The following is a 13344-nucleotide window of genomic DNA, read 5'->3' on the forward strand; positions in this document are numbered from 1 at the left end:
AATAGACTTTAAAATAAAAAGTATTACAAGAGACAAGGAAAGACACTACATAATGATCAAGGGATCAATCCAAGAAGAAGATATAACAATTGTAAATATTTAGGCATCCAACACAGGAGCACCTCAACACATAGGCAAACGCTAACAGGCAAAAAAGGGGAAAGCGACAGTGACACGATAATGGGGGAATTTAACACTCCACTTACACCAATGGATAGACCATCCAGACAGAAAATAAATAAGGACACACAAGCCTTTAATGACACATTAGAAAAGACAGACTTAATTAATATTTATAGGACATTTCATCTGAAAGAAGCAGAAAACACTTTCTTCTCAAGTGCACATGGAACATTCTCCAGGACAGATCACATCGTGGGCCACAAAACAAGCCTTGGTAAGTTTAAGAAAACTGAAATCATATCAAGAATCTTTTCCAAGCAAAATGAGAGCAGAAATCAATTACAGGAAAAAAATGTAAAACACACAAACACATGGAAGATAAACAATATGTTACTAAATAACCGAGAGATCACTGAAGAAATCAAAGAGGAAATCAAAAAATACCTAGAGGAAAATGACAATGAAAACACGACAATCCAAAATCTATGGGATGCAGCAAAAGCAGTTCTAAGAGGGAAGTTTATAGCTATACAAGCCTACCTCAAGAAACAAGAAAAATCTCAAATAAATAATCTAACCTTACACCTAAAGGAACTAGAGAAAGAAGAACAAACAAAACCCAAAGTTAGCAGAAGGAAGGAAATCATAAAGATCAGAGCAGAAATAAATGAAATAGAAACAAAGAAAACAATAGCAAATATCAATAAACTAAAAGCTGGTTCTTTGAGAAGATAAACAAAATTGATAAACCATTAGCCAGACTCAACAAGAGAAAAAGGGAGAGGACTCAAATCAATAAAGTTAGAAATGAAAAAGGACAAGTTACAATTGACACTGCAGAACACAAATATCATTAAGAGACTACTACAAGCAACTATATGCCAATAAAATGGACAACCTGGAAGAAATGGACAACTCCTTAGAAAAGTACAACCTTCCAAGACTGAACCAAGAAGAAATAGAAAATATGAACAGACCAATCACAAGCAATGAAATTGAAACTGTGATTAAAAATCTTCCAACAAACAAAAGTCCAGGACCAGATGGCTTCAGAGGCGAATTCTAGCAAACATTTAGAGCAGAGCTAACACCTATCCTTCTCAAAATCTTCCCAAAAATTGCAGAGGGTGGAACACACCCAAACTCATTCTACAAGGCTACCACCACCCTGATACCAAAACCAGACAAAGATATCACAAAGATATCACAAAAAAGGAAAATTACACAAAGAGACACATGCACCCCAATGTTCACTGCAACACTATTTACAATAGCCAGGTCACAGAAGCAACCTAAATGCCCATCAACAGATGAATGGATTAAGAAGATGTGGTACATATATACAATGGAATATTACTGAGCCATGAAGAGGAATGAAATTGGGTCATTTGTAAAGATGTGGATGGACCTAGACACTGTCATACAGAGTGAAGTAAGTCAGAAAGAGAAAAACAAATATCGTATATTAACGCATATATGTGGAAACTAGAAAAATGGTACAAATGAACCAGTTTGCAAGGCAGAAATAAAGACACAGATGTAGAGAACAAACATATGGACACCAAGGGGGGACAGTTGGGGGTGGTGGTGAGATTAACTGGGAGATTGGGATTGACATATATACACTAATATGTATAAAATAGATAACTAATAAGAACCTGCTGTATAAAAATAAAATTCAAAAAAAAAAAAAGAAAATTACAGGCCAGTATCACTGACGAACATAGACGCAAAAATGCTCAACAAAATACTAGCAAACAGAATCCAACAACACATTAAAAGGATCATACACCATGATCAAGTGGGATTTACTCCAGGGATGCAAGGATTCTTCGATATATGCAAATCAATCAATGTGATACACCATATTAATAAATTAAAGGATAGAAACCATATGATCATCTCAATAGATGCAGAAAAAGCTTTTGACAAAATTCAACACCAATTTATGATAAAAACTCTCCAGAAAGTAGGCATAGAGGGAACTTACCACAACATAATAAAGGCCATATATGACAAACCCACAGCAAACATCATTCTCAATAGTGAAAAACTGAAAGTATTTCCTCTAAGATCAGGAACAAGACAAGGGTGTCCACTCTCGTCACTATTATTCAACATAGCTTTGGAAGTCCTAGCCACGGCAATCAGAGAAGAAAAAGAAATAAAAGGAATACAAATTGGAAAAGAAGAAGTAAAACTGTCACTGTTTGCAGATGACATGATACTATACATAGAAAATCTTCAAGACGCCACCAGAAAACTACTAGAGCTAATCAATGAATTTGGTAAAGTTGCAGGATACAAAACTATACAGAGAGATCTCTTGCATTCCTATATACTAACAACGAAAGGGCAGAAAGAAAAATTAAGGAAACAGTCCCATTTACCATTGCAACAAAAAAGAATGAAATACCTAGGAATAAACCTACCTGAGGAGGCAAAAGACCTGTACTCAGAAAACTATAAAACACTGCTGAAAGAAATCAAAGAAGAAATAAACAGATGGAGAGATATACCTTATTTTTAGATTGGAAAAATCAATATTGTGAAAATGACTATACTACCCAAAGCAATCTACAGATTCAATGCAATCCCTATCAAATTACCAATGGCATTTTTCACAGAACTAGAACAAAAAATCGTACAATTTGTAAGAAAACACAAAACACTCCAAATAACCAAAGCAATCTGGAGAAAGAAAAATGGAGCTGGAAGAATCAGGCTCCCTGACTTCAGATTATACTACAAAGCTACAGTAATCAAGACAGTATGGTACTGGCACAAAAACAGAAATATAGATCAACAGAAAAGGATAGAAAGTCCAGAGATAAACCCACACACCTATGGTCACCTAATCTATGACAAAGGGGCAAAAATATACAATGGAGAAAAAGCCTCTTCAATAAGTGGGGCTGGGAAAACTGGACAGCTACATGTAAAAGAATGAACTTAAAACACTCTCTAACACCATACACAAAAATAAACTCAAAATGGATTAAAGATCTAAGTGTAAGACCGAACACTATAAAATTCTTAGAGGAAAACATAGGCAGAACACTCTTTCACATAAATCACAGCAACACCTTTTTTGACCCACCTCCTAGAGTAATGAAAATTAAAACAAAAATAAATGAATGAGACCAAATTAAACTTAAAAGCTTTTGCACAGCAGAGGAAACCATAAACAAGACAAAAAGCCCTCAGAACAGGAGAAAATATTTGCAAACGAAGTAACTGACAAAAGATTAATCTCCAAAATATACAAACAACTCATACAGATCAATATCAAAAAACCCCCAAACAACCCAATCAAAAAATGAGTGGAAGAACTACATAGACATTTCTCCAAAAAAGATACACAGATGGCCAACAAACACATGAAAAGATGCTCAACGTCACTAACTATTAGAGAAATGCAAATCAAAACTACAATGAGGTATCACCTCACACCAGTCAGAATGGCCATCATCACAAAATCTACAAACAATAAATGCTGGAGAGGGTGTGGAGAAAAGGGAACCCTCTTACACTGTTGGTGGGAATGTAAATTGATATAGCCTCTATGGAAAACAGTATGGAGGTTCCTTAAAAAACTAAAAATAGAACTAGCATATGACCCAGCAATCCCACTACTGGGCATATACCCAGAGAAAACGATAATTCAAAAAGATACATGCACCCCAGTGTTTACTGCAGCATTATTTACAACAGCCAGAACATGGAAGCAACCTAAATGTCTATTGACAGAGGAATGGATAAAGAAGATGTGGTACATCTATACAATGGAATATTACTCAGCCATAAAAAGGAACGAAATTGTGTCATTTGCTGAGACACAGATGGACCTAAGACTGCCATACAGAGTGAAATAAGTCAGAAAGAGAAAAACAACTATTGTTTATTAATGCATATATGTGGAATCTAGAAAAATCGTAAAGATGATCTTATTTGTAAAGCAGAAATAGAGACACAGACGTAGAGAACAAACATATGGATACCAAGAGGAAAGGGGGTGGGTGAGATGAATTGGGAGACTGGGACTGACATGTATACACTATGTATAAAATAGGTAACTAATGAGAACCTACTGTATAGCATAGGGAACTCTACTCAGTGCTCTGTGGTGACCTAAATTGGAAGGAAATCCAAAACAGAGGCGATATATGTATATGTATGGCTGATTCACTTTGCTGTACAGCAGAAACTGACACAGCAGTGTAAAGCAACTATATTCCACTTTAAAAGTAAAGAAATAAAACCCACTTGCTAATAATAGAGACTAAAGTTTGATTCTTAGAGGAGCACATATTTCAATTATGTCTGAGCAATAATTTACCTCTCTTAAAAATAAAAGTAATAGTACAAATATCAAACTAAATTAATTCAATCCATTAATATAAAGACAGGCTGTTTTTGAGATACAGGGATTTTTAGAAATTAGAGGTGGAAAATACAAGAGTCTAAAATAAGCCCATCATTGCTGTAAGTCATGAGGAAGGGTGATCATTCTTAGGAAACTGTGGCATTGTACTCTTGAATGAGAAATTATATAAGTATGTTATGTCCCTAATTAGTCAATTATGAGTTAAAAATAAAGCAAATCCTGATGTGTTCCTATTTAGTTACCCTGAGATGCATGCTTATTGAATACCAGGTTGTAAAATAGTCCTAATAGAGCTGTTTTAAGCATGGTGATACCTATCAGGGAATAATGTTATATGGAACTTACTAAGAATTTTTAAATGATAAGGTTTATCTGAACATGTTGATGAATCAATTTCCCTTATGTTCTAGGTTCTATGAACAATATCAAATAAGTAAAACAACAGTATCTATTCTCAAAGTGTTGAAAATCTAGAAGGAATAAGTTCAAGAACAAGAAAACACATGACCAGCTGCAAAAATCAGCACCAGAGGCAATAACTCAGAAATATTATGTACTGTATTCACCTAATCACCCATCCATCCATTCAACATTTGTACAGCAATAACCAGTACTAGATATTTGGTATACAAAGATAGATAAGATCAACTAATTTAAAGTATATTTGAAATAATCTAATACATTTTCAAAAAGATTTTATTTAAATTAGACTTTAAATGAAATCGGAGATTTAACTAGACTCAAATTATGGGGGCTTCCCTGGTGGCGCAGTGGTTGAGAGTCCACCTGCCGATGCAGGGGACACGGGTTCGTGCCCCGGTCCGGGCAGATTCCACATGCCGCGGAGCGGCTGGACCCGTGAGCCATCGCCGCTGAGCCTGCGCGTCTGGAGCCTGTGCTCCGCAACGGGAGAGGCCACAACAGTGAGAGGCCCGCGTACCGCAAAAAAAAAAAAAAAAAAAAAAAAAAAAAGAGAAGAAACAAAAATTAAATAGACTCAAATTATGATTGGGATGAACATTTTGGTATAATATAAATGAAGGCAAATCCCTGATGATATTGGCCATCTCTGTTACTTTAACATTCATTCTCTTATTCTTGGTACTTCTTCACTAACACAAACTTCCATCATGCTCCTCCTTTTCAGAATCTTTTCACTATGCCTTCTGGCCCTCCTGATCTATGATAGACTCGTCTAGAGATTGAGTTGCCTCCCTGAACCCTCAACACCTTGCTTTACTTGAATTCCAATTCTTCCTTGAGGATATATCACCCTCTGTAGACTTTTCATCCTGGTTATTCTCTCATACCCAAAGTGTCTCAGAGTCAAGAAGCAAAGTTCTTTGCTGCTTTGTCAAACACTGCTTCCCTAGAATTGTGGAAAAGAATAACTAATTTCCGTTAAGGCTCTTGTTATCCCGTCTTCATAGATATTCTCTCACAGACATTTCCTCTTCATTCCCTGAACATTCTTTCTTCATTTCTTGAGAACAATGATCCTTGATTCTATCTTTTCTCACATTTCAACTGCTGCCACCATCTTTTGTGACTTCAATCAATGTCCATGTGGATAACCTATCCAAGAACCTGGCCTCTCTTGACCAACTTATCCATCTCCAGTGTCTTTACCTTTTATTCCATCTCAGCTGCCCACTCCCACCATCATACTCTGAACCCTTCTCATCACATCACATTAACTGAAAACATTCTCCTCTCTGACCACAGCCCCTTATCTTTCCATAATTCCTGCTCAACTACTACCCTCACATCTGTTCCTTGATATCCTTGGAACTTTCAGTCCACTAACCTTTCTACTTTCCACTGCCTATTAGTCCCCTTCTAGCTTCACTTCTCTCTTTATTCCACTTAGATGTCATGGTCTACAATTAAAATAAATGGCTTGAAAATACTCGTAACACTTTTGCCTCTCTGTTCATCCCAGACCTCAATTAATAGCTATCTTCAATTAGCTCTCCTATATCTTACACTCCATATTTTACCATTTGCATTAGTATTTAAGCATGCCCAGATCTCCCCTAACCTCAGAAACATCTTTCCTGAACGCCCCCCCCCCTCTATTTTCACAGGCAAACTTGGTGGAAGAGTTGTCTACGTGATTGCCACTCTAGTTTGGATTCTGACCCCTCTACCTCACCAAAACAGGTCTCTCTAAGGCTACCCATTACTTGCATATCCTAAATTCAGTGGACAGTTTTCAGCACTCAGATTATTGGTTCCATCTGGAGCATTTGACAAAGTTGAGTATTCCTTCCTTCAAAACATCATTCTTGGATTTTGTGATATTTTACTATCTCTTTCTTCCTACTCTACCCCCACCTTTCTCCAATCTTTACATCTAGGAATTCCTGAGGATTTTCTCTTCTCACCCAAGACAATCCCACTCACTCCCATGTCTATTTCCTATAACTCTTATGTGTTCACACAGAAATGAAATATGGAGCCAGATTTAATGAACTATAGACATGTAGGCACATACTAAGTACCCTCTATCACTAAAACTTAAGTTGCAACACATTTTCTGTAGGTCGGGAGTCCAAATGAGCTCAGGTGGATGTTCCACCTAGGGTCTCACAAGACTGAATAAAAGTTTCAGCTGGGCTGGGATATTATCTGGAGGCTCTGATGAAGAAATCTACTTCCAAGCTCATTCAAGTTGTTAGCCAAATTCAGTGCTTTGCAGTTGCAGGGCTGAAGTCCCAATTTTCTAGCTAGACAGACTACTTTGCATAGATTATACTAATTAAGTACTGTCTATACCGGAAGGGTTCTATGTTTATGAGAGAAAGAATAAAGCTTCATTATTAATAAACCATAATGACTACATATAATATTATTAATAAATTGAATAAGAAATAAAACTTGAGGGAGGAAAAAGCGAGAGGCTATTCCAGATAACTGTAATAGAGAGATTACTATATGGTACCAAAAATGCAAGTGAAGAAAGCAACTGGGGTTATACACTAGGAAAGAATGCCATACGAACAAGTTGAGTGTATGAGAAAAATTCAGCTTATGAGAGGGATATACCATGGTAGGAAGGGTAACTGACAACATTCTAACTATTGAGTATAACTTAAGAACTGACTAAAGCAAGTAAATACTAAACCATATGGCTATTTCAACATTTACCAGTCAGGGTTCTTATTTGAAATCATTGGAAGCTAACTGTCTAAGCGGAACAGCAATTTATTAAAGGGACTGGTATGACTAGAGAACCAGGTTTATGTCTAAGCTTCTCAAGAGAAAACCCTAAACCCATACTGCAGAACTGACCTTGTGAGGAAATCTGCTACTGCTTCTACTGGACACTTCTATGCCAAGGCCTTTTCTTTCCTGTAATTATTATTTATTATCGTTCAGCACCAATACAATTTCTGTACCAGCAAATCTATTTCAGAATTACTGATGACTCGATACCAGATTCCTTCAACCTGATGAGAACATAATTTGAGTGCAGCATCTGCTTCTCTGTTCAGTCTGTGCTGAGGTTTCCTAGAGATGAATATGAGTGGAGCGTCTAGGTAACATGGCTCACGCCCTAGCTACCAGTGAAACTAGGGAAGTGAATTATACAGCTTAACTTAGGGAGGTGGGACTTAGTCGGGACTTCCTCAGACATTAGAAGGTTGCTGAAAAAAGTACGAAGGAGTGAGAAAACATAATAAATGCCCACAACAAAATGTCATACGCTAAGCATACAAAACTCACCTAAAATCCATTAACTTTTCTCCCAATATATATTAGTAGAATCAGAGAATATAGTGCTGGGTAGAACCTTAGAGATCATTTGTTTTAATTCTCTCATCTTACAAACAAGAAACCTGATGCTCAAAATGATTAGATAATTTATCCAAACTGACACAACTAGTTAGTAGAAAGAACTCATGCTTTTCAACCCTTCATATATTTTCCACTGTTCACTGATCAAACTATATGCTTATCTTAATATCAAACTTAAATTTTACTCTCAAGGAAACTCAGGGCTTAGTTCTCAGAAAGTCAGTTTGGTGATACTGGTCACTTTTCTCTCAATGTATTGATTTGATCAGTTTCTGAAAAACTAGCTGTGAAACTAAATTCTATATGCAGAATTCTAATTTTCTATTATTACCCATGAAAATGAACTGTAATTAAGCTTTGAATATGTTTTAACCATAGTCTGTAAATTTTTTAACTGGATTAAAACTTTCCCTTGCCAAAAGGCTAATATTCTTGCAAGAAGAAGAAGTAATTATTCAAAAGCTATAAGAATAAATGTTTAATTATGAAAGTACCTCTCACTCATATATTATTACATCTTACAAAATTAGAGCTAAAATCACCTAAGTAATCCACAATCACATAATTTCTCTATACAGTTAATATCAACACCTAAGCAAAGAGAACATTAACACTACAGCACAGACAGAACACATACATTCTTTTAGTATTTTATTTTTACGACAAGACAGCTGATAGACAGAATTATGAGTCTTAACCTCACAACTGTCATACACTAGCTGTTTTTGACACTAGTTGTTTTTGAAACAGAAGCCAAAAACAAGCAATGAGATTTTGAGCAGGTGGAGAAAGAAAGAAGGCCAAGACAGAGCAACAATTCAACACATGCACTAACTCTGAGAAGCACGGCAATGCAGAGAAAAAATTCTCTAAGAGCAGAAGATAAATAGTTTTGTTCAGATTTAAATGTTGTCTTAGAAGCTATCTATTTAGCACTTTTTTCTTTTTCTGAACACTCCACAGAAATTTATTGTACTGGTTGTCAGACATATAGAAATACAGAATCAAACATAAGCCAACACATGGTCCATCAACAGATGAATGGATAAAGAAGATGTGGCACATATATACAATGGAATATTATTCAGCCATAAAAAGAAACGAAATTGAGTTATTTGTAGTGAGGTGGATGGACCTAGAGTCTGTCATACAGAGTGAAGTAAGTCAGAAAGAGAAAAACAAATACCGTATGCTAACACATATATATGGATTCTAAATAAAATAAAATTAAATGGTTCTGAAGAATCTAGGGGCAGGACAGGAATAAAGACGCAGACGCAGAGAATGGACTTGAGGACGCAGGGAGGGGGAAGGGTAAGCTGGGACAAAGTGAGAGAGTGGCATGGACATATATACACTGCAAAATGTAAAACGGATAGCTAGTGGGAAGCAGGTGCATAGCACAGGGAGATCAGCTCGGTGCTTTGTGACCGCCTAGAGGGGTGGGATAGGGAGGGTGGGAGGGAGACGCAAGAGGGAGGGGACAAGGGGGTATATGTATAGCTGATTCACTCTGTTATAAAGCAGAAACTACCATACCATTGTAAAGCAATTATACTCCAATAAAGATGTTAAAAAAAAAAAGAAAAAAAAAAAAAAAGAAAAAAACCCCATAAGCCAACACATGTGATGTAGGTGTGGATAGAAATCATTTAGTTCGACCAGAGGAAAAAAACATATTATTTTGTATGGCTTCATTTTCTTTGTGAAAAGAAGATAATTAATACAGAATTGGGAACAGATAACTCAGAGCAAATAAAGAAACACAAAATACATACCTCTTGATGATACAGTCATTCTCTTCTAATATAAATCAGGTATTTCTATATATAAGGATGCATTTTCCACAGATTAACTAGTGATCACTCAAACCAAACAATGAGAAAGTTTAAAAATCATAGCAAGAATTATAGAATATTCAATTTTATTAAAAGTTATCTTCTTCCCTCTGAAACAGTGCTTGCACTATTTTTGCCTCTCCTCGGATAAACTGCTGATATCATTTAAAAAAGACATTTTCCCTAAACAGTAATTCTAAAATGTAAAATTAAAACAAGTTATCAATTTACCCAATAAAGGATAAACATTATATTAAAAACCCATAGGGATGTACTATATTTATTATCACCTTTTGGTTTTTAAAGATGCTGAAATCATCTAGCTAAAATGGTATGGTTCTATTGGGAATGAAGGTCCTATAAGATCGAATGCTGCCTGGCATACATTCAGTGAGACTCTAACCTTGCACTTGTGCTTAATACACTTAAAGGCTTAAAAACAACTCTAAAATATTATACCTTTATGTTAATATATAAGTCTACTCCAAATCTGTATATTTACGTGTAAAAATGCTTCTTATTCAATTATGAGAGGAATAAATATAATTCAAAATCTATATTTCCAGCATATCACAGATTCTCTCATAATCTAAATAACTATGTGGCATAGTGTATCTCCCTGGTTTAAATAAACAGTGCAACTCTCCTGCGATTTGCAATGCCTTGCAGGACTTTAGTTAAAAATATGGAGAGACAGATGACAGACAGACAGTGAGGGAGAGACACTTGTGTGTGATCAGTACCTGGAGGAAAAAAGAGAAAAGGGAGAATAGCTCATAGGACTAAACAGAAGTATTCTCTCAGAAACACTGCAAAATCTTTGTTTAAAAGAAAAAAAAGTGGAAAGTATAACAAGGGCAGAGTTCTTTTTGAAGCTTTAAAAATAATTTCATAGCAGTTCTGGAAGGATAATCAGTTATGACCTAGGCAGCAGCACAAATTCTATAAAAGCAAATAATTTCTGCAGTATATCAAATAAGATATGGGCTAGATAGCTGTTAAAGTATCACCTAGTTTTAACCTGGAAAGAAAACAATAAATTCTATAAGGAGTTCAGATGATATCATAAGCAATCCTGTAATAAATGTTTAACAAAGGAATAAATATGTAAGACATCAGGCCAGACTCTGTGAAGATAAAATAAAATACATAAAATAAATCATACATAATCTTCAAGGGTTACTTTTATAGATGACAGAAAGTTATACCGACCTATTTAGGACTTAGAAATTTTGTAGGTATGATTACTATGTAAAAAATACGCTGAGAAAGTTGTTGGGTTGATCACAGATTTAAAAAATTGTGTATATTATATACCATGACATAAACTGTATTTGGGCTATTTGATCAGATACTCACAGAATGATTGTAAGAAGGTTCCAATATCACAGGTAATGACATTTTCCCTTGAAGATTCAGTTTTGTTAAATAAAAAATCTTTTCCCCCACAATCTTTTCTTTTTTCATGCGATGTATACCATACAGTCTAAACCGAACTGCATAATTTCCAATCATCTCAGATTCAACATGATTAAATCTGAATGTTTCTGTGAAGACAGGGCATGGTCCTCTTTGGATGCTGGTTTTTGCTCTCTGTTTCTTTATAGGTAGAAGAACAAGGTGTACTTGCCATGAGTTGCCACCTGTCCTGTTATATGTTGGGATATCTGTGACAGCTGTCACTGTTACCAGAAGCTTCTGTTCTTGTGAGTCATAGTCAAAAGTCACATCCAGTGTGCCATATTTAGCTTCTGGCTCAGGATCAAAAGGTTTAGGAAGCTGTGAAGATGATCCTTGAGCTGACATATCCTAAGAAAAGCAAATTTAAATGTTTTCAATTTTTAACTCTATTATTTAATCTAGCATGTAAATAAGTATCTGATATTTCTTTAGAAGAATGATATGAAAACTGTTTTTATTTGCTATCATAAAGAAAGTAATAATAATTAACAGCCAACTACAATCAAAAGATACTCTATGGCGACAAAGTAATGTAAGTGGTAAGTTAAACTCAAAAACTTATTATAATAAAGACATAGAATTTAATATCCACCATCACAATTTTGAGAAAGTTGGATATACGTTTTTATCATGAGAAACGAAAATATATACTTCCATGTAGATTTCTGCTCCTTTTGCAAAAAAAAATTACTACATTTGTAACATTATAAACAAAACAACTGACAGCTCAATATTAGGCTGGAGAGAAAGAGAACATAAATGAAAGTATGTATAATGCTACTGAAAAATTTGGTACCATTTTCAGATTTGTTTCAAATGCCCCCATCTGTAATAGAATGCTAACACATTTAGGCTTGAAAATCAATGGAAGTGTAAAATATGAAAGTATAAACACAAAGGCCTCAAAATACTTGCAGCCAAATATTTATTTTCCATAACACACACACACACTACTTCAATTTTTAACCAGAATTTAAAACTACGTATTATTTTCTAATACTAATTACTGTTGAAAATGGCAGAATACATATTCCAAAAGTTCAAGAAAGCATGAAACTATATATTTTAATTGTAAGATTAAAAGAAACTGTATCTCTTTTGCCTGGAACTGTCTAAAGTTCCTGCTAGTCTAACTATCTGGAATGTAATAGGAGTTTCAGCTAGTGACTAACAGTGCCAAATTCAGGTCTCTGACTTTCCAGCTATACCACCTCACCCCTTCAAATATTTTAATAAATATTAAGTGTTTTTCATTTTAAAATGTGGGCCAATTTTATAATTTTCCGAATTTTTCTGAACTTTTATTTAATGCGTACTGTAGTAGGCACTACTACTGACTCTTGGTCTTCCCTTTTCGCATGCCTCAAAAAAACTACCTGGGTTTTAGCCAGAAACACATTGTCTGGCAAGAAACTTTACTTTGAAGTCTTCCTTACAACTGATATAGCAATGAAACTCTGCTCTAGCCAAAGAGAGAGAAACAGAGTTCAGTATGAAACATCCAGATCGGGTTTGTAGAAAAAATTACGTGCTCTTCACTCTCTATCTCTCACTCTTCCCACAGGCAGATACACAGATAGGATGTGTGGGTCAGCTTGGACCATGTGGATTAGGACAACACCCTAGGGGACAGAAGAGTGACTAAAAAGCAGGAACTGGGCCCCTGGATGATGATGTAGAGCAAAGTCACCTACTCACCCAGGAGTATTGTTAAGTGAAAGACAATCAATCTTC

The 13344-nt window shown here is 35.4% G+C and overlaps 1 protein-coding gene across 1 annotated transcript in view; it reads right to left on the bottom strand.

Moving 5' to 3' along the window:
* SYT14 (synaptotagmin 14) overlaps nt 1–13344 on the bottom strand; it is a 145483-nt gene that overhangs the window by 56475 nt on the left and 75664 nt on the right. The window contains 1 exon segment of the mRNA XM_065878769.1: nt 11509–11958. Coding sequence (XP_065734841.1) covers nt 11509–11958 — 450 coding nt within the window.

This window comes from Phocoena phocoena, chromosome 1 (assembly GCF_963924675.1).
Source record: "Phocoena phocoena chromosome 1, mPhoPho1.1, whole genome shotgun sequence".
In the NCBI taxonomy this organism is placed as follows: domain Eukaryota; kingdom Metazoa; phylum Chordata; class Mammalia; order Artiodactyla; family Phocoenidae; genus Phocoena; species Phocoena phocoena.